Source organism: Manis pentadactyla, chromosome 2 (assembly GCF_030020395.1).
Source record: "Manis pentadactyla isolate mManPen7 chromosome 2, mManPen7.hap1, whole genome shotgun sequence".
NCBI lineage: Eukaryota > Metazoa > Chordata > Mammalia > Pholidota > Manidae > Manis > Manis pentadactyla.
In genome coordinates this window covers 53,712,823-53,735,603 of record NC_080020.1, presented here as the reverse complement: position 1 = coordinate 53,735,603, position 22,781 = coordinate 53,712,823, and the positions used below count along the sequence as shown (strand labels likewise).

Here is a 22,781-nt window from a genome sequence, read left to right as displayed (position 1 = left end):
GAGAGGGAGGAAAAGAAGGGAGCACCAAGATTGGCAAGACTAGGACTAAGCAGAGCCACTGATTTTTGAATAATGTTTGGAGAGCCCAAAGATGGGTTTTGGAGAACAGGAATTTTAAGATGGAATTACCAACTGTGTGGCTGTGAAAAGCTCCGTTTCTAATTCTGCAAGATGGTAAAAACCGTCAGCAAAGTCTGCTTTACACATACAATTTTTGTTTTTTACTGGGAAATAAGAAGAGGAAAGATAAGGAGGATTTCAAGATGCTGATTTTTTTATCTGGAACAATTTGGAGAAGGATAAAGAAGTAACTACACATGAAGAAGAAAAACAAAAGTGACAAAGGATGCTTTTAAAAACTTAAGTTCTACACTAAACTCTGTTTTCTACCTTTATCTCGTATCTACCTACCACTTCAGCATTTTATTAAAAATAATAATAATAGAGAAATGTGGTATCCACATATAAATCAAGTTTAAAAATCAAATGAATATTCATATTTGAACTGACTGTTTATAGTTCATAATGCATGAACAAAACCGAAAGCTTCTGTGATGACTGCCCTTGCACTGTTCACCATGTAACTTATTCACTATGTAAGAATTTGTTCTCCATGTAAGAACTTGTTCGTTATGCATCAGAAGATTGAAGACTGACGAAAATTAGGCTTGGGGTGGATTAATGATTGTGCATTGAGTATTGACCCCCCTATACAGAAATTTATTGTTGTTAACAACTATTTGATCAATTAATATGAGAGATGCCCTCACAAAAAAAAAAAAATATATATATATATATATATAAACAGACTTCCAATTGTAAAATAAATAAGTAACCGGGATGTAATGTATAGCATAAGGAATATAGTCAAAATATTGTAACAACTTGGTATGGTGATAGCTGGTACCTAGAATTATCATGTATATAAAGGCTGAATCACTGTGTTGTACACCTGAAACTAATGTAATGTAATACTGTGTGTCAACTACCCTTCAATAAAAAAAAAAAAAAAAAAACTTAAGTTCTAAAAAGCTGCAGAGTTACCACAGAATATGAATAAGTTTTTCTTGACTTATTTTTTCTAAATTTTCTGGAATGGAATTTTAACTGGAAAAACAAAAGACAAATTCTTAAAAATGTATTTGCAGAGATGGATACAAGCTGTATTTTTTTCCAGAACAAAAAGGGATCAATTGGAACAAATATCCTTTCTCTATCTCAATAATTAGCTGCCTTGAAAGGGTCCAACATTTGAAAGACAAGCAAATATTTATAAATCAAATGAATTCTGACCATTACATCATAAGATGTAATAATTCTATAATTCACTTAATTTATATGCTATTTTTATTTGAAGCTTACTATTTTTTGTCAGTATAAATTTAATACTTTAAACATCTCTGGTAAGGTACAATTACAGTTACCATATTTTGCATACAGGGAAGGAAAATTATATTCATATGATTCATCTGATTTAATTACAAGTTCTTCAAGTAGTATTCATCTGGCATCTTTTTAAAAAGGATTATTCTATATTCCATTTAGCATACAAAGCTAAATTTAAAAGTCAGAAACCTTAGCCCACAAGTAGATAAATAACTAGGATATAAGGTAAGCATCAAGGGAGCTAAAGGTCAAAGAAGGAAGTGGTTACTGACTGGACTAAGTAGGAAGGAGTCCATGCAGGAAGTGACATCTGAAAGGAGCTTTGAAGGAGAGGAGGATGATAGATGCAAAAAGTCAGAATACTTCTGAGCTATAAGAGATTCAGTTTTTCTTATTTAGAATCATGAAAAAGTTCTACTCAATGAACAACTGAGCATGGTAATAGCACTGTGCTGCATACCTCCAGTCCACATCTAAGTCTTCACTCACACTGGAGTCATCCTCAAGATTATTGTTACCATCCAACATGAAAGCCTCTGGCTGTGCAAACTCATTGGCAGGCTCATTTCCCTCATCACTGCTGCTTTCATTGACTTCATTGTACTGTAACCAAGGAATTTCTCCCTCTTCCAAGGATGTCTGGTCCCTAATGCAAACATTTTAAGGGAAGAAAAAAATATTTTAAAACATCTCAAAATTGTTCTTTAAAGAGTTTTAAGTAGTATAAGTAGATTATTTATGCTTTGAGCTCTAAACTCTTGATACTTATATGATTCTAAAAATCTGCTTTCTTGAACTATAAAATTATTTAAAAAGGGAAGAAAATCTGTTATAGGGTCATACATATGTATAGAAATGACCCCTAATTACATAAGAACCTATTTATCTGATACACAAATGACCTATACTCCTATATTTCCTTTCTTGCTAAAAAATTACAAAAAATTCATCTTAGACAATCTGAATTTTTAATACTGCTCTTGATTAGTTTCATTTCACAGAAACAATAAAATCCAAACTCTTGTGTGGCCTACAGACCATTCCCTACATAATATATGATGTACACTTTCTCCTTGGTGCTTTTTTCTGACTGTTACCTCTGACCACTCGGCTCCCCATTTACTATACTTCCACTCTTCTTCCTACACTTGGGGGCACATGGAGATCATTTCCATCATGGGGCCATTTGCTCTACCTGAAATGTTCTTTCACCACATTTTTGAATAGTTACATCCTCCTTGATATTCAGGTCAGAATAAACATCATGCCTCAGAAAGGCCTGTATTTTAACTGCTCATTTGAGGTACCTCTCTAGTACTGGCTACCACGTCACTGCTTATTCTCATTATAAAACCTACTTTTACTTACCATTTTCTTATTTATTGTTAGTCTTTCTCCCACTAGAAAACAAGCTCATGGGAACAGACACACACAAACTGATACAGATAAAGAAAATAAAGAAGAGATAAAAGAAGCCTCAGAAACCAGTGAAAAAGGATTATTCAATACATATTGGGACAACTGGGTATCCACCTGAATGGAGGGAAGTTAAATTTCTATGTCATTATTTACCTTTAAGTAAATTCCAAATCTGTGTTTTAAAAATGCATGTGTACTCTCCCACATAAAACAATAAAAAGTATTAGAAAAATTATGAAAGAAATTTTACAAAAATCTCTGTCATTCTTAGCATAATACAAAACCTTGAAGCCACAGACTGTTAAATTTCACAACACACACATTAAAGAAAATACTTATGGAAGAGTCAAAACACCAAAAATTTGGATACCAAGAACAAATTGAGAAAAAATTAATTTTAATACATAAGAAACAGAAGGCGTTTCAAGGTTGCAATGAACTGAACTGAACAAAAGGTACTTTATGAATTTTTAAATAAGAAAATTATACTGGTAGCATTTTCTTACTCATTTTATTTCACAGAAAATGCCTAGTATATCAAAAGGAGATTAAATGTTAGTGCATAATATTGGCAAAGTTGAATTTTAGTTTGGGTTTTAAGATAAGAAATAACATAAAACAACAATTCATATATTTCAACTTTAAGAGAAGCTCTGATTAAAATTCTATTCATTTTAATGTGCAAATATAACTTTGGGGTTAAGAACACTGAGGAAAGAGAAGAAGACAATGTCCACATATACGAATTCACACATTTTAAATACACAGAAACAGTATCTCTTTACCTAAACTTATAAATGGTTCTTTAATTTCAGATCCTAAACTACACTTTAGAATAAAAGGTTTATTAGATTAAGTGTCTCAGATAAATTAGCATAAGAAAACATGCTTATTTTGTTAAAGTTTAATGTCTAATATATAAAGATAGTGGATATTTTCCTTTCATGCATCATAATTAGGTCCAATGAAAAATTAAACCCAACATGGATTTAAAATACAAAACCAACTAAAAATCCCTAAGCAACAGATCTTTGCGCACACTTTTTTCAGAGCACTTGCCACACTGCATTGTTAACTCTCCTGGTGACTCACTTGTCTAGTCCCAGACTGGGAGCTTCACAAGGGCACACAGTGTTCTGTCATCATTGTAGCCTTACTCCATGTAACAGCTGCTTGGTACATAATAGGTACTCTGTATGTGTTGCTAATGTGATAATAAATCCTTGAAAAACTATCTTTCAAAAACAAATAATTCAGAGATTAAGCCTAGAACAGTCCTTGGAAATTCTGTTGTTCTAATATACTCCAAATAAAAACTGTATTTCTTTTTCTTATTATAGAGACATCAAAATGACTGTTCTATGTACTTCAGATACAAACATAAAAGTCAAATATGTTGGTGAAAATGAGTTAATTTAAGAAATAAATATCAACTTAAGGGTTTTTAAAGAAATTCACATAAGAAAACTAACATAAGAAACCATTCTGGTATAAACAATTTAGAAGATGTCAGTGATATTCTTTTAATACGTAAGCATTCAATATACCCTGGCTACATGTTTTGCTTAAACATTTAATTCTGTCTTCATGAGTCATTATAATACAATTATAGAAACAGAAAATAAGTGGTATATGACATAAGCTTTCAACATGTTACATAATGTTCATATGTAAAACTCCTACTGTTTAACACAAAAATTTACCAGGCTAGTAGAGTGGCACTGTGCTGGACCAGACTTAGCTTGATAGTACAACAAAAGGAGTTCTGCTCTTCAAAAAAAAGATTCTGAACAATAGTTAACAACAGAAACAAATATCCCAATGCAAACGTAAGCATATAATTTAAGTTTAAATGTTTTGAAAACCTTGACAATATTTCAAGCAATATCTAAGTCTTCTGTCTTTCTCCCTATACACACACACGTCACACACATACCATATATAACACACTCACAAAAACTAAGACCTTTAATGCTGTTTTTATTTTGGTAATTCAAAAATCTACAAAATGCCATTATAATGCTACAAAGTAATTTATTGGACTTAACAAGACATATTATCTGATCATGTCTCCAAACAGTTAAGTCTGAAAAAGCAATCCAACAGACGGAAGACGTGGAAGCCTGTGCCTACCACCACCATCACCAAAGTCACATGTATTTCAACTGGGAAGAGGAACCGTCCATCTGCCCTTTCACTTTCAGCATGGCCTGGAGGAAATGAATGCTGCTGCCATGAGAGGAAGCTGAATGTGCCTCCTCATGTATCCCCACAACCTACTCCTAGTGAAAATCCTAGAAGACCACCTAGATGCTGGTAGCATCATCTGTTCTCTTGACTACAGACTACACTATAACCTCAAAGCTTCAGACAGCTTATTAGATAAGTTTACTACACAAATAAACATAAATGTCATTCCATTTATTATGATTTATGGTTAAAGATCCCTATTCCTCAGTAACAAATAAAATTTAATAACATTATATGAACAATATAAAAAGTATCAAACTATATTAATAATACTGAATGTTTTAAGTAAATTTTCATTAAAAACTTTCAAAATATGCTATCATATAATCATACATCATAGAATTTTCTCATAAATGAAGAAAATGAAAAGAGCAAACCCCTGAAAATATTTACTCTGATTTTTACAAATCCTCAGATGTTTCCTTTAGCTAATAAATCAGCAATTCAAGTATCCGTTACTTGCAGCAGATATTTAAATCTTCAGGTTAAAACCAACAAACCAACATTTTAAAGAGCTGAGGATAAATGACATAACATAGCTATCTTGTAAGAAGTATTTATTTTATAAGATCTTGAAAGTATAATAAGCATTCCTAAATAACTATATTTAATCAACTAATTAACTAACTGTATTCCTAATTAGTATTCAACTAACTTGTTTTCATTTTTTAACTTAATACATATGTAAGTAGTTCCTAAGCTTTAGGTATAAGCTCATTTTTAATAATTCTAATTGTATAGCAGATTTTTAAACATTTTCAAACCCCTGTCTTGGAAGTAAAGTACAATAGAAAGTAACTTAAATTTGAATTAAGAGTAGAAAAAACTTAAAAGGGAATTAAGCTTATAAAATCAAAACCAGGTCATCCAGTCACAAAGATGGAATACTACCACTTAATTTGAAGAAGTTTCTTTATCAAAACAAATTTAATGTTGATTAATAGGAAAGGCAAACATTAAATTTCTATTAAAAATTTTTCAGAATATTTGCATTAAAAAGTTTGTAAAGTCACCAAAACAGCTGGAAAAGCCTAAAGGAAAATACACAAGTGTAATGTTACTAATTTAACTTTAAACTCAAAAACACAAATCTCAAATGGATACTCAGTACTGTCTAGTAATCATTTAGTGTCTACTTACTAAGTTTGTTGTCCAGTTCTCTGAAAGCCTATTTCCCACCTTTTCTTCTTTCCTTAAATTTCACAACCTTCCTATCCTCCCCAGCTCTCAGCATCTAGTAACAATGAGAATACTAAAGTCACGAGAGATTCATCTTTTCTTCCTACCAGCGAATCTACAGACTCACTCGCACCTACCTACCACCTTCCCACTAGCTACAACAAGAGTCTCTGCTCTGAAAGGCCCTCTTTTGAGATCTGGATCCTAATACCTTCTTACCTTCTTGAGGACTTCACTTGATCTTTCCTATAATTACCATTCAGTTACTCTCTTCTGGAACAAACAATCATGCTTCTAGTTTTGGGTGACAGCCTAGATAGTTTTCTAGGCTCAACATCTACCTGTGGTACCTTCCTTTTTGTAAAGAATTGGGTACAGTGACTGTCTCCATCTTCTCACTTTCCATTTCCTTTATTTTTTAGTTCCTTTTTTCCTCCAAATGTAAAATATATGCAATCTATTTAATTTATAAAGCATATTATATTATTGAACATCCATAAACCCACCATGCCAGCCAGAAACTAAGAGTATCACCATTGACGAGCCTACACCTTGTGTTCTACACCTATCCTGTATCTCTGGCCTCACCCCCAGAAAAAAGTATTTTCTTGATGCTGTTGTCATTCCATTGCTTTTTGAAGGAAGTTCTCACTGTTTTGTATGAACAAGGTATTCATACTTCTGCTTAAGATTTATGAAGTAGATATTTATTTTTCCAGGAATGGCTGTTTTCACTCAGCATTGTATCTCTATGACTCATCCAAGTTTTTGCATGTAGCTGGGCAAATCCATTCCCACTGTTGTATAATACTCCACATATATAAATATATCACTAATTCTTCCCCTAATAATTAATATTTGTGTAAAATCCAGTTTCATAGCTTTCATGAAAAGTATTACAATGAACATTCTTGTACAACTCCTGGGCCATATGGGGAAGTTTCTTCAGGGTAGATACCTTAAAGTAGAATAGCTAAGTAGTCTATCAGACAAATTTAACTTACACAATTTCAATGAAACTGACCTACTTCATCTCTCTACAAGCAGTGTATAAGAACTGATTTGTAGCCTCCAAAATACCTGACACTCAAATTTCCTAATGTTTGCTCTTCTAATGGGTGGGTATAAAATGCTCTTCCTTGTGCTCTCTTCATGTTTTGATATTTTTATTAACCACTAATATTCCCTCATCAGTGAATTATCTGCTCAGTGTTTGCTCATTTTGCAATTAGTGTCAGCTTTCCTAACTGATTTCTAAAGTTACCTGTGCATTGTACACATTAACATATATTCTATAAATATATTTTCCTAGTTTCTTTCCTTTTTAGTTCCCCTCCTTTTTATTTATATCTTTTAGCCTTTTATTATTTTCTCATCACACCATGTTGACTAAGACCTATGCTACAGAAATGGTGCTAGTGAGTACCCTTGTTTTGCTCCTGATTTTATGGGGGAATTTTTTACTGCTTCCTTACTGAAAATGATTTCTATTGGTTTTTGGTAGATATTTTTTATCAGGTCAAAGAAATTCCATTCTAATCCTAGTTTCTGAGTTTTTATCATGATGAGGTATTGAACATGACAAAGTGATTTTTTCCCCTGCATCTACAGAACCTCATATTTCTCTTGTGTTTGACATTTACAGGTAATCTACATTAAATTGCTTTTCCATTTCTGGAATAAGCTCAGATTAGTAACTGAGTATTATCTTGTTAGATATACTTAACAAATTTAGATTTCCAATAATTCTGTTTAAGATTTTGACATGTATTGTAATGAAATGAAACAGAACTATAATTTTCTTCATATACGCTCTTGGTATTAGGGTTTGTATTGGTCTTTAATTAGAGTGACTTGGAGAAATAGTTCCTTTGCTATTCTCTCAAAGAGTAGAGTGGTATGATCCTTGAAAGTTTAGTTTAAGAGAATTCAGTTCTAAAACCACCTGCACCAGTTTTCTCCATGGGAAGACTTTACACCATTGATTACATATCTGTAATACTTATAGTATTTTTAGACTTCCTATTTCTTCTTGAATGAGTTTTGGTGAATTCTGTTTTTTTTTAATCTGTCAGTTACTTTAAATTTTCAAATTTACTGGTATAAAGTTTATAATACTCTTTTTAGTCTATGCACAATCTTTGTTGTGTAGCTGTACCACTTTTCAGTATTCGGCTATATAGTACTGTAGCTGTATTCACTTATTTCAGCATTATTTTATTTTCTTGGTCATTATCCAAGTAGATTGTCTATTTTTCTTAGACTTTAAAGTATCAATTTCTGATTTCTTTGATCCTCTCTATTGTAACTGTTTTCTAATTCACTGATTTTTACTTTTACCTCTAATTTGAATTTTTATTTCCTTATTCTGTTTATTGTAATATTCCTTTCTATATTTTAAGTTAAGTGTGTAACTCCTCCATTTTCAACTTTTCTTCCTTTCTAACATAATTATTTATAAAGATAAATTTCCCTTTAAATTCAATTTCATCATATTTCACAAATTTTAATTAGGTGGTATTTTCATTATCAGTAAGTTATGAACATTTTAACTTCTAATATAACTTTTTTGTCCAATTGGTTATTTAAGAAGGATGGATAATTTAAAATGTATGGAGTTTTTTAAACTTAGAAGTTTGTTATTTACTTCTATATGAACTGCACTGTGGTCAGAGAATAAAATGGAAAGTTAAATATCCAAGTGTCTACTTGCCATCTACACTGCACGTCTAACTGGCACTTAAAACTTCCAAAAGGACTTCCCATTTCTCAGTTCTCTCCCAAGACTTCCCCACCTGAGTCAATGACATTAACATCTATGTAAAGCGTAAATCAAAAAAACCCAGTCATACCTGACTGCCTGACTGATGATTCCTCATTCTCCCTCATCTCACACCCAATCCACCATTATTTACAATTCAAAAATATTCACAAACCTGTACTTTTAAAATCCTAACATCCTGTAGTCCAACAGCCTAACCCACTCCCCCTGTTTTATAACTTTACTTCCTTTCCAATTCAATCTCCACAAAGCAGCTAGTGATCTTTTAAAAATGTGTGTTAGATCAGTTAATTCTCCACTTAAATTTCAGTGCTTTCTGAATAAATGCTGTCCATGTCCTGCACAGTCTGGTTCCTGCCCACTTCATCTCCTATCACCCTTCTTTTCACTCATTCCCTTCGGCTCCACTACCTTAGGGCATGCTGAGCCCTTTTCCTTTCACTACCTCTGCTTTTACCTTTCCTTTTTGCCTAGAAAGCTCTTTCTCAACTTCTATTTCTTATCTTTTAGATCCCATCTTAAATGTCAATTCCTAAAAGAAGTCTTCCCTGACCATTCTAATTAACTTATTATCACATTAGTGTTTTATTTCCTTCAAAGTAAGCATCAGTTTGTAATTTACCATGTGTATGTTTATTATCTGTCTCTACCACCAGAATGTAAACTTCCCCAGGGAATCTTATTTATCTTATCCACTGATATAATCCCAGGATCCAGCACAATGCCTAGCACATATTAAATGCTCAATAAATATCTGTTGAATAAATAAATACTATCACAAATTACATATGAAACACTTAGTAATACCTAATAAACCAAGTAATAGTGATATAAGACAATCAAACATAAAATTGAGGGAAAAAAAAATGCCACATCATCCTACCACCATCAAAACCAATTATGTTTGTAAATTTTTTTCTTTACAGATTTTCTAGTATATTTTATTCTTAAAATTTCTTATTGAATTACTCTCAAGCTAGAAACTTATACTTTGTGAGAAGTAAAAATCTGAATGTTAGTACAAGCTGTTTTTTCCTAAGAAAACATATTTACAAAAATAGATCCCATAAGAAACTAAAAATTGGAACTAATTATCACAGGAAAAATATTAAAATTATCAGCGATACTTCCTGATACTAAAACAGCAAGCAGAAGGTTTCACAAATAGTAACAACCTTTAAAGGAATAAATAAACTATTTAAACAACCTTTAAAGGAATAAATTATTTAAAGAAGTAAGCTATTTAAATACCAAAGTATACAAAAAGCAAAAAAAAAGCACACACATTTGTTTAACAAAGACCAAAAAAGTAGAGACAACTCATACTTCAGGGTCTCTCTATAATATACTATCAAACTTAGAACAAGAAACTATGACTATGTGATCATGTTGGGTGTATTTCAAGAAGCTACAGGGTAGGTAGCTGAATATTAGCAAATCTAATAATAGAATAAATTCCTTATTATCATTAGGTCAAAAGTGGAAAATCATTATTATACTTCCACTTCACCTGGAGAGACATTAATTCAATGAACATTCTTGCTAGAAACCTCTAAAATAATAACTGAGGCTATTTCCTTGGTGTGATTAAAAAAAAATTGTGTGTGTGTGTCCATGAAATCAACCTGAAAGCCAGAATCATTCTTACTGGGCAAATAGTAGAGCAAAGGCTGGTAAACTATGGTGCACAAGCTACTTCCAGTCCATCACCTGTTTTTATAAATAAAATTTTGTTAGAAGGTAGCTACATCATTCATTTATATATTGTCTATGGCTACTTTTACACTACAACAGCAGAGTTCGGTAGCTGCAATAAAGACTGGCTCACAAGGCCAAAAATATTTACTATCTGGCCCTTCACAGCATAAATCTGACAGTCCATATACTGAGCATTACTATTTAAGTTAGGAAAAGACACATGTTTACCTTCAATCACTGATTTCTGAAGCTATCATTAAATGTAATTAGGCAGGGTATTAAATTCCAACTTTTGCAACTGCCTCCACTCTGTGACTAAATCACTGATTTCCTTGTTGACGACACTTCTTTTCCCTTGCTATTATCTCTACTGTACAACAATGGCAGCTCTAACTCAATCATACTTCTCAACCAAAATGATCTTTTAAATGCCCAAGTTTTCTTAAATAAAGCAAAGTGGAAGCACAAACCATATCTCAATAGAAGACTAAAACTGCCAGTATTCCAATTTGGTATTTAACTTTGTAGAATACCAAAAGCAAAACAAGAAAACCAGTAGGGCCTACTAATTCTACACTGGGCTTGAAAATGCAATTAATAACATAACCAGTATTTGAATGTGATGTATACAATTCTTATACAATACACATAAAAATAATAAACCTCACTGTTAAACATACCCTTCTTGAAGAGATAATTCTTGGTTTTCTTCTTCAGGACCACTGCTATCACTCTGTAGTTCAGGTTCATTCTCATCTTTTCCTGGCAGAGTTTCCCAGCTTTCATCACTTGAGGACTGATCTTTTTCTGTACCAGAAAACCGATGAGGCAATGAAGCAGACCATTCTCCATCACTGCATTCTGAACTGCAAATTTAGAACAGAAAAAAGCCATCATTACATGTGTATTTTTCATTTGGAGTATTAACCAGACATCATGGTATAGGGTGGACTACTGATGCCATATATACTTCATCAGGTGCCAATTCAATTTTTAAAATATTTTTTAAATACAGAAACATATTCCACAGAATGTAACTTTTAAAAATGAAAATAGCCTATGGCAATTTATAGAATTATCAATTTATTATTTTCATCACTAAAGAAAATGCCTACATCTCCCTGTATGGCCCCAGAAGACGACTGGTTAGCCAGAGACGGGTAAGATTCCTCAAGGGAGGAACAACCTAAGACAGGCACAGTCGCAGGGGGGCCATCAGGTGAGAAATTGGGGATCAACAGAGGTGAGGCTTAGAACCTCTCCCCCCGTTTTGAGAGAAATCTTCTGCATCCGTGGATGTTTTATTGCCCTTGTCTAGCTTGGATTAACACATAGTCTACAGGCACACACCTGATCATCTACATTTGCTCTCTTACAACACTAAACTAAATTTTCTACCTTTATCTTACATCTACCTACCACTTCAGCATTTTATTAAAAATAATAATAATAATAATAATAAAGGGAGAAATGTGGGATCCACATATAAATCAAGTATAAAAATCAAACGAATATTCATATTTGACCTGATTGTTTATGGTTCATAATGCGTGATCAAAACAGAAAGTTTCTGTGATGACTGCCCTTGCACTGTTCACCATGTAAGAACTTTTTCACTATGAAAGAATTTGTTCACCATGTAAGAACTTGTTCATTATACTTTAGAAGATTGGAGACTGTTGAGAATTAGGCTTGGGGTTGATTAATGATTGTGCATTGAGTCCCCTATACAGAATTTTATTGTTGTTAACAACCATTTGATCAATAAATATAAGATATGCCCTCTCAAAGAAAAAAAAAAAAAGAAAATGCCATGGTACTCAAATATAGGATCTTCATATTTTTGACATATTTCTAAGTAAAATTTTAAATACAATTTGGTAATCATAAATTAAATGCTATCTGGAATAAATAGTAATAGTTTTATTACTCATCTGACCTGACTACAACTTTCTAGTTACATATTGACAACTGATGTCATAGCCTCTAGAAATAAATTTCCACTATTACCATGTTTTAGAAGCTTAACTATTTTTTTCCTTCCTTTTTCACCAAAGACTTTAAGGGAAATTTAAATTAATAAAAACCAGCACTGACAAATCTTTACTAAGTCTTCTGGTAGGATTGTGAACACAAAATAAATTTCAATTCAAGAGAACATTCAGATAAAGAACCAGAAGGCCCAACAGAAGGATTAATAAAGAACCTTGAAAAATTATTTCTGGTTGTACTTAACTTTGGTTAATTTGGTTACATTTAACTACTCTTAAAGCACTAGTTATTATACAACCAAATGCTAAACTATTACCTATTAATGTTGATATTAAATCTTAAATGCCCCTTCTAGCCATAGCAACCATTCTGGTCAAGAATTCTCTTAAACATTTCCTTTTTTGCATTAACTTCTCAGAAAGCAAAAAAATAACACATCTTACTTTATGTTTTTGAAAGGAAGTGCTAACTGGTAAGAAATTATCTCGTTGATGATGATGATGTATTATTAGAACTAGTATAGTGAATTCCTCCTTTTATTGATAGATGAGCCCAAGATCAAGATTTTATTAGAAAAGAACAGCACTAATCTGAGCTTTGAGAAGTTAGAGAAAGTAAAAACATAAAATCAACTTCCAATTTTCAGCTAACAGTGGGCAGCAGGGCACAAACATCTTGGAGAAGGAATGTCCTAGCAGAGCAAATAAAGGGTGTCCCTTCAGTTGGGTATGAGCCCAAGTTGATTATATTCCATAAAATTATTTGTGGCCTAAAGAATAAATCTAAGATCACATAAACCATTTTTAGACTTGTATTAGTATCAAAATCTAACACAGAAACAGTTTTAAAGGAGCTTAGTGAATTAAGATTCCTTGACTATGAAGCTTCTTAAATTCAAAGCTAATAGTAACCAACTCTAATTTGGTATGTCTCAACAATTAGGGTAAGATTTCTATATTAATACGTGGAAATTTTCAACATTCTTATTTAAAAGAAAACCATTTTTTTAAAAAACATTTCACTAAGAGTATGATCCTGTCCAGAAAGATAACACATGAAACTTCGGAACTTCTCGGGATTAGTGAAATAATTGATGGGGCATGTCCAAATTTCAATAAAAAGAATGTCTATGATCAATAGTCAATATATTTAAGAAGGCTATTGTCAAGAATTGGCAAACTTTGGCCTTTCACCCAAATATGGCCCTGCTGCCTATTTTTTTTAGGTCTGTGAGCTAAAAGTGTTTTTAACATATTTATCTTCAATTTTGCCTCTTGGTCAGCAAAACCTAAAATATTTACTGCCGGCCCTGTAAGAAAAAAGTGTGCAGATCCATGGCCTGTATCATTATTACTCATTATACCCAGCCCTCACCTTTAAGTAGGTAACTTTTAAATATAAATCCCCAGTCTTGACCACTATACTAAACTTTCATAATCATTAACTACCCAACATTTTTAGATTTTCCTTTTCAAAATTAATCTGCCAGGCAAGTCCCTTTCTTGATTTTCTATTTGCTAATGGTATTAAAACCTTGGTCTCAAGGTGAAAACCACATAACTCTGACTCTTCACAAACTCCCAACTCTTAAGTACTTTCTTGCTTTTCATTCTTTTTGTACATGGCTTTAAATAATCTAGCTCTATTTTCTCTATTTTTTCCTTAAAAAAACCTTCTCTCTTCTCCAAACAGTACAGTATCAACTGGTGACCCTAAATTTATTCCTGCTCCCTCAACTCACTTTAAAAATGCATTCTGAATATCACTATTGCTTCAATTTATATCAAACAGTACATTTATAATGTTACTTCAAAAACTTCTAGCAGTTTTTTCTCCTTAAGTAGTTTTTCACAAAATTAAGCTATTTTCCTACTGCTCCGCAATTTTTGCTACATTTATATATTAACACTGAAGACAGGTACTGGAGTCAGCTTGCCTGGATTTGCATCAGCTGGTTATTAGCTTTGAAAAAGTTACTTAACCTCTCTGTGCCTTTACTGCCTCATATAACAGGTGAATATAAGAACAGTATCTAATAGCTTACTGAATTCATGTGAGTAGTAAATGAGTTAAGATATGCAAAACATTCTAATGGTGCCTAGTAAATAATAAGCCATCAATAGCTGTTAGCAAATCTTTTTTTAACACAATTTTTTTCTTTCAAATGGTTATCTCCTAAGCAGTATCTAAAATTCCAAAATTGATGTGCTATCTATTCTGATTCACAATAAAATAAAATCATAGAAATTAAAAATAATTGCCTAAGTACCATTTAACATACTTCATCCATTTTGGAAATAGTGGCTTATAGAAAAAGAAGTTTAAACTGAGTGGCTTTTATGATTTACTACAATCTGACCCCAGTTATTAATATATTCACACATTCAGCACTTCCCTTACATGAACACTATTCTAAACACTATCTCCAAAATGTGAACTTTTGCCACAACCATTCCCACCATCAAGAATGTGTTCACAATCATGTTACCTTTTTTTCTCTCAGTACCAGAACATTCCTTCAAGACCCTCCTCATAAAACTGCTTCTTTGTTTTTCAATTAATTCACTGACTAGACTTGTTGCTTACTCACTTCAACTTACTATGGCACAGCTACTTCTTTCACATTGTATTTAAAAGCATTTTTCTTAAGTGCAATATCACACTTTCTTTAATAATTACCATAAGGAGATTAGCCTTAACAGTAAAGTACTCATAAGCTTTTGGGAGACAACTAAGACTGTGCAATCGCATGATTTCAAATAGGTAACTTTTAGTGATGTTAGTTTATTTGAAAGGGGACAACAGTTCATTCTCTTTAAAGTACATTCCAGAAATTAATATACATTTGTGATGTAAGTGATAGTAATAAATGAACAATTTCCTATTAACATTTCATTCTGAACATTTTTATCTATGACAAACTTCAAAATTAATGTCAATAATTTGTAGCTCTAAAGGACTAAACTGGCTCAGAGGACTAGTCAGAGGAAACCATGCAACTTGTAAGATTTTTTACTACAAAAAACAAAAACAAAAGATGTACTATCTCAGGCAATTTATTTACTGAAGAAACAAAGTGCTATACTTAACGTCAGGTGAAAGTTCCATCTATGACAGCCTCTTTTTCACCCCAGTGGTAGAAGACCACATTGGTAAGAGCAAGCTTTCAAGTCAAATGTATTGGGTTAGGATCCAGGCTAGGTACATTACTGACGCAAGCCTGGACAATTAGCTTCCCTCAATTCATTCTTCCTGATTTGTAAAACGAGGACATTAATACTTACTTTTCAGGTCTGTAGAGATGTTTAATTAATACTGTAGATAAAATGTTTAGCACAATATTTTGAAAATGGTAAACATTTAATAAAGGTGGTAGTTACTTCTTTTATCATATAAGCTGTTTGCTTAGACATTTCAATTGAATTCCACCTACCACACACCATCATTTTCCTCTTTTCTCAAAGAAAATCTACTCTACATTCTTGTTTTATCTTATTAAAGGCAATACCAGCCTCTCCTGGTCATTCAAAATCAGCTTAAGTCTTAAGTCTTTTTACCAGAGGTTAGCAAATTACAGCGTGGCCCATGAGTCAAAGCCGGCCAACTTGTACACGTTTTCCTGCATTTTTAAGTGGTTATGTAACTATCTACATAATATTCTTGATTTTGCCTGTTGGTCCACAAAAGCCTAAAATATTTACTACTTGGTCACCCTTTTAAAAAAGTCTGGAGACCCCTGGGGTCCACAGAAGACAAAGCAAAGCGAGTTCAACATAGGTCAATGGAATAGAAAGTGTGGAGCAGAAGAGAGTGAACAAACAGATGGGTAAGTACCACAGAAGTCAAAGAAAATGGGTATGGAGAAAAGTCAATTGGCTGTGGAAATCAGGAGGTGACTGTTAATTCTAGAGCACATAGAAGTAATGCTGGGATTTAGATTTTGAGGCATTTAAGAGTGTAGACAGTGGAGAAACAGAAGTAGTGGGTATGGAACATTTATTCTGAAAATTCAGCAGTGGAAGAGAAAAAATAAATAGGCAAGTAGTTAATAGAGGGTGCAAGAGCAAATGAAGGTTTTCCCTAGGATTTGGAAAAACTAGAGAATAAGAAGTAGAAGGGAGCAACCTAGGAGTGGGTGTAATAAATTAAGGTATCAGATAGAACTATAGGCACAGAATGAGAAAAGTTAATTAGAAAAAGGAATAGAGACTAACATATTCTAATACGGAAAAGAGGAAAATAAAGTTCACACTGAATTATTTCAGTAACTCCAGGAAAGCAAGATACAGTTATTTATTAAGGGTGATAGAAGTATATGGAACTGAAAGCAAAAACAACTTTTCAAGGGGAGTAAGCAACAGAACAAAGAGGACACGCAATCATCATGGAATGGTGATGACTCATTTGTTCTTGATTATAAAACCATGAGTTAAACATTTTAAATTTCTCTAAGTAAAAACTAAATTAAGTACCACTTTAATTTTCATGTGGTCTTTTATTAGAAATCTCTCATTAACGTTTAGAGCTATATTCAAAAGCATACAACTGTAACTTATTCAAATGTTACAGTCTATGCATTCATGTGAACCAAAAATTATTTTTTTCACATATGGAATAAAATTACATGTGATTTCTAGACAAGTAATTTATGTACAAATCCTAGGAAGAAATTAGATAGAGAAGTAAAACCAGCCAGAAGCAATCCCTTTTTTTTTGGTAAATCCCCAAAGGAACTGGTTTGTCTTTCCCTGCATTTATCATATCCATAAATTCTCAACTTTATAAGAGCCTAGAGAAAAGTGAAATTTTAGATAGTTTAGTTTTCTGACTAGCTGAGGACCAAAAACACTTTCTGAATTTTATTGAAAATAATTCTGAATGGAAATTATGTTAAAACATATCATATAATTGTCTGCATTTTGGAAGACAGTGTACTGAACATAAGCTAAGCAGCTGAGTACATTTCACCACTATTAACAATGAACTATGCTGTAATACAGTGATACAAATGGAAGTTGTTCAAAACTATATGGCTGTTTATTAATTAGTAAATGAGGCCCAGATGGCTGTTCTTTTAGAATTTTGCCTGTCTGCCTTGTACTACTTTCCAGTCTTTTCCATTAATGTCAGAATGCTGTAATCTGCAACTCCCTAGCATGCCTAAGGAACAATGCTGTTTATCCCTAATTTACTCCTTCGAAACTCCGATGAACTTGGAAACAAGACAAAAACTTGCTGAAATGTTAGAGCATGTACTTTGACTTTGTTTTGGCTGCTCATAGTTGTTTTATTTGCTGGGATACAGGAAATCAGAGGAGCTCTTTCTTCCAGGCTCTCAGCTACCTTACATAGAAAAGGAGAGGAGCTTAATTTAGCCTCATGAGAATTACCTGTATATTTTGTCCTCCTTGTAAGGCTGGTGAGAACCAAAGGAACAGGAACCATTATTATCTGTACTTACAGAGTATGAGATTTCAATAATCCTTTTTGAGTATATCAAATCAAAATCAACTAAATGACTAATATTCCTTTTATTTTCCCAACATCATCGACAACAAAAAAAGTTCTGACATTTTTATCTTAAGTTATTTTTATTACCATTTAAGCAAGGTTAAGGTCTAGGGAGAGGAAAACTCTGAAACCTCAGTGCTATATGAAATGGTCAGGACATGGCATGCCACTCTTCAGTTAGACTCAAGGTTAAAATGTGCTGGCATGCCTGAAAGGTTCTTTTCTGTTCAAGATCTTGTCCTCAAACAGTTATTAAAGTTCTTAGGGTATATTTCAAAAGAGCAGGGTGTTAACCTTAGCTCTCCAGTCTAATTCCAAGTCTTTTAATTATACGCTGCCTATTAAAATTCCCCTTGCAATTCTAATTTAATAAGGTGGTGTTCAGTTCCTGTCAAACAGCTCAGAGCAATGCCACCAGCTGCAATGCTTATCCCATACAGTGTAATGTTTCAGATGCAATTAAGCGATCATTTAGAATTTTTCACAGAACTGGATCATGCATTCATTAAAAATACTTTTCCACTTATAAAGACTATATAAACTGTATTTTTTTAAAAGAATTTCTATATCTGAAAATGTCACAGTGAATTTTAGCTATGTTCTTGATAATTCTATTTGTAGCTATATCAGTACAAACATGAGAAGAAAACCATACAAGTATATCATTTAAGTTTTACAAAGGAAAAAAAACTAAACAACAAAAAAAATACCTTACAGACCCAAGGCATAAGCTATGTATACTTTCTTTCCCAAGATACTAAATGGTAGAGTTACTGTGTTTCCCCATTTCTCTAATTTGCTAATATCAGAACTTGGTAAAACATCAGATAAAATGAACAAGTGGTAAAGTGAAACTAAGCAGGAGTATGCACCTATTAAATTTCATCCTTTATCTGGCACCATATTAAAAGGCATTCTGACAACTGTGATCCTTTGCTGGGAGTAAGAGTAGAGGAACTGGAAACAGTAGGAGAGAAAGAATTATCCTAAAATTGTACAGCTTATTGAAATGAAGTCCTAAAACACATCTTAAGACTTCATGCAAATATAAGTGGAATCCTATGTAGAACCATTATTGTGATAACTTATTTTGTGATGAGAGTCTTAAGGAAAATGAAAACCCTGTGTGTTTCTGGCATTTCAGTGTGTCTTAAAGAATGTTCCAAAATTAGTTCTAGTATTGAAACACACTCCAATTACAAGTTCTTTATAAATCAGTATTATCAGAAAGTCAAAAGAGAGAAAAGTTTCTACTAACTATTTTTTCTCATCTGTGTATTCTGTTTGTAAAAAATCTACCATCATTCAGAATACTAACACATCACCTGAGGAAAAAAATAAGACAACATCCTATGAACATTAAAAGTCTAGAGTCATTCTAGGCAAAGAAAATACTTCTACCATTGACAAACAAACAAACAAAGAAAAAATCAATTTAAAAACCAAGAGCCAAGAAAACCATCCTTCCTCTTGAGGTTGGCAAACAGCATAAAGATTTCATCAACTTCATTAGATAACATTAGGCCTGCCTATAAAAAGCAAACGAGAGGTTTTTATTTTTGATTAATGTGTCTATAATGGAGAAAGCATAGCCAAATTAAATCATTTTCTTCAAAAATGCAAAATTTAACTGGGAAAAAAAATGCAATAACCTTATACTTTCAAAAAGATAAGTTATCTAAGACTATAAGTAGTTGTTGTTTTCAGTAGTGACCTGGAGGTGTAACAGATGTTTCCAATCCAATCCAAAAATCTTAGGACTGAATACACTTTGGAATTTAGGTTTTTTACCCTCAGATTTAGAACTACTACTTAACAATTCCCAGTGGGGCTAAACCACCACTCAGTAATCAAACATTTTCACATTTCTGCAGCAAAATGTATGAATAGTTTGAAAAGAAGGGCCCATTTTAGTTCAGATCCACATCTGCTATCCAATAACCTAGTATCAGGTCAGGTTTTGCTGGCAATTTTCATTTTAAGAACTTTAGGAATTTTGTGAACCTAAACTAAAAAAACAGAAATAAGTCAGGCAGAAAGTTCTTCACTGATTTTACCCTTAAGCTTTAAAAAATAGGTTACACAAATATTGTCTGCTAACCACTGAAGTTTTACAAACTTCAAAATAGCAAAAATTATACTTCAACTATTTCTACGTTACTTATGTTACAGAAGCTCAATTCAGGTCCAAAGAAAATAAAAAGTTTTTATTAATTTTATATGAATATACACAAAATGCATTCATATTCAAAAGAATTTCTTCCTTTGTAGTACTTTCTAGTTTAAAAAAGTAACAATTATTTCCAAGAATTAAGAAAATCTTGCAATTGCACTGTAACTGAGCATGGTTGGGGTTACAACTAGCTTAAAAGGATATATAAAAGTTTGGACTCGGGGGTAATAATGTAAAGTCAGCAGATGGACAAAGGAATTCTCCTTATTTCTCTTCTTTCTATTATCTTACAGTTTGGAAAAAAGGAATCTGAGTTTGTAAGGGGAAGCAGAATGCTTATTATAAGAAAAGTTATGTTCTCTTAAAAACAGTAAATTATCATGGTCAAGAACACAGAGCCTGGAGATAGGCAGCTCTGCCATTTACTAGTTTGTGACTTTAGGAAGTTAGCTCTACTGTGCCTCAGTTTTCTCATTCACAAATGGGGGAAATAACAGTAAATACTACATAGAGCTGTTAATGGAAATTAAATGCTAAACAAAGGTAAGTAAAAAAGCCAGTGATAGGAAGAATACAGCAATAGGTGATATTAATAAATATTGACAAAATTAATGCAATATTATCAATTGAAATTTTCTGTGATCAGAACCCCTTCTGAAATGCAGACTGACTTAACATCTAATTTTTTAAAAATACAATAGATGTTTACCTTGTATTTCATTAACTGAAGTATCATATACTGAAATAATTAGTATCTGTACCCTTTTGCAACAACTACTAATCATTCCCTGAACTTATAATTTCTGTGACCCTCTGAAACACCTCAAAGGAGTTTCTGCATAAAACTAACCCACAGTTTGCACATATGGTTAGCACTGGGTAAGTAAGAGCATTTGGTACTGACCACGTCAGAGAGCCCACCCATCAGACATCACAGGACCAGAAGTAAACTACTGTGCTCACTACATAACCTGAAAAGCTCTGCATGAATCCTTACCTATCTTCATCTTTGTCATACAGTTGGTAATAATCTCCACAACCATTCCAAAAGGTGTTATCCACAACTTCTGGCCTTCCTGCTGTGGCTCCATTTTCTGTTGTTATTTGGTTATTTTCTGTTTCCCTCTGTGTAACTCTTGAGTAAGGTGGATCCAAGAACATACAGTCATGCTCTCCATCGTAGTCATCACATTTTATTAAGAGGTCATTTGAGCTGTTTTCCTCAACTTCCAAAGCCTCCCTCCACCTCTGAACACTTCTTTGTTTAGCCTCATGCCTATTAGAACCTGTTTCTTGGTCCACCTGGATTGAACTTACCAGTTTTCTAACTTTGGGCCTTACCACCTGTTCAGGAGAACTTCCCTGGTTCCTGTCCCTATCTCTGGTGTTTCGTTCACTACAGATATGTCCTGGAGCACAGGCTGAATCTTCAGCTGAATTTTCTTTCTGTCCCTCCTGGCTAGTATTATTTTGTTGTTTCTCTATAACTTCATCTTCAGAAGAGGACCTTTGAAATTCCTGATTGTTCTGATTGACAAACTCAGTATCACCAGTAGAATTTTTCCCTAACGATGCTGAATCTAACTCTTCAAACTCATCTCTTATTTCACAGTTAAAAGAGGGAACTGGTGGTGAAAGACCAGTGTATGCCTCTACCTCTCCATTTTCCAACTCAAATACTGTACTGCCCAATGGTTCCTGGTATCTATCACCTTCCACAACTTCTGCAGGAAGTTGAAGACGATCATTATCCTCTCCATGTCTGCCACTTGGATCAGAACAGTCAGTAGGAACCAATGCAATTCCATTTTGGACACCTGAAGCATTAACAGCTCCTGGAGTATATTCTCCCTCAGAGTGATTATGAAGATTCGTACTGCTTCCTAAGGCCTTCCTGCCTTCCTCACTATGAGGTACTGCAGCAAAGGATGGACTGCTCTCAATGGTTTGATTCAGTGCTGTATCACAAGTGGGAATTTCTGTTTCACTTTTTTCAAATAAAGGCTCGTTGGGTAAAGGAGAATGAACTGGATCCAATGGACCGGAACCTTTGTAGAGAACAAAAGAACACATATTTGGAGAGATTTAGATGGAATTTTATTTAATGATGACTATTTAAATAGAAATCATACCAATCATTACCTACTTGATAATATGTGTGAATTTCTCTGACAGGTGCTTCTATGTTTCCTAACTTAAGTGGGAGGACAGACTGGTTACCCTGTGAGTACATTTATGTCATTGTATAGCTTTTCAAAGTCCTTCCCCTCACATGTTTTTTGCAGCTTTTTCACTAAATCCCAATACCTAAAACATTCTCTAAAAGACATTAAAAGCACAGGCTGAGAGATTATATAATGAGAGACATAAGTGAAGTTACATGGTAACCAA

General features: G+C 33.1%; 1 protein-coding gene across 2 annotated transcripts in view; it reads right to left on the bottom strand.

Moving 5' to 3' along the window:
- Positions 1–22,781, bottom strand: part of PJA2 (praja ring finger ubiquitin ligase 2) — a 64,819-nt gene that overhangs the window by 20,572 nt on the left and 21,466 nt on the right. For both annotated transcript variants that reach the window (XM_036886818.2, XM_057492752.1), the window contains exons 4-6: positions 21,388–22,438; positions 11,395–11,580; positions 1,847–2,032 (exon numbers count right to left, since the gene is read on the bottom strand). In XM_036886818.2, coding sequence (XP_036742713.2) covers positions 1,847–2,032; positions 11,395–11,580; positions 21,388–22,438 — 1,423 coding nt within the window. The remainder of the gene's footprint in view (positions 1–1,846; positions 2,033–11,394; positions 11,581–21,387; positions 22,439–22,781) is intronic.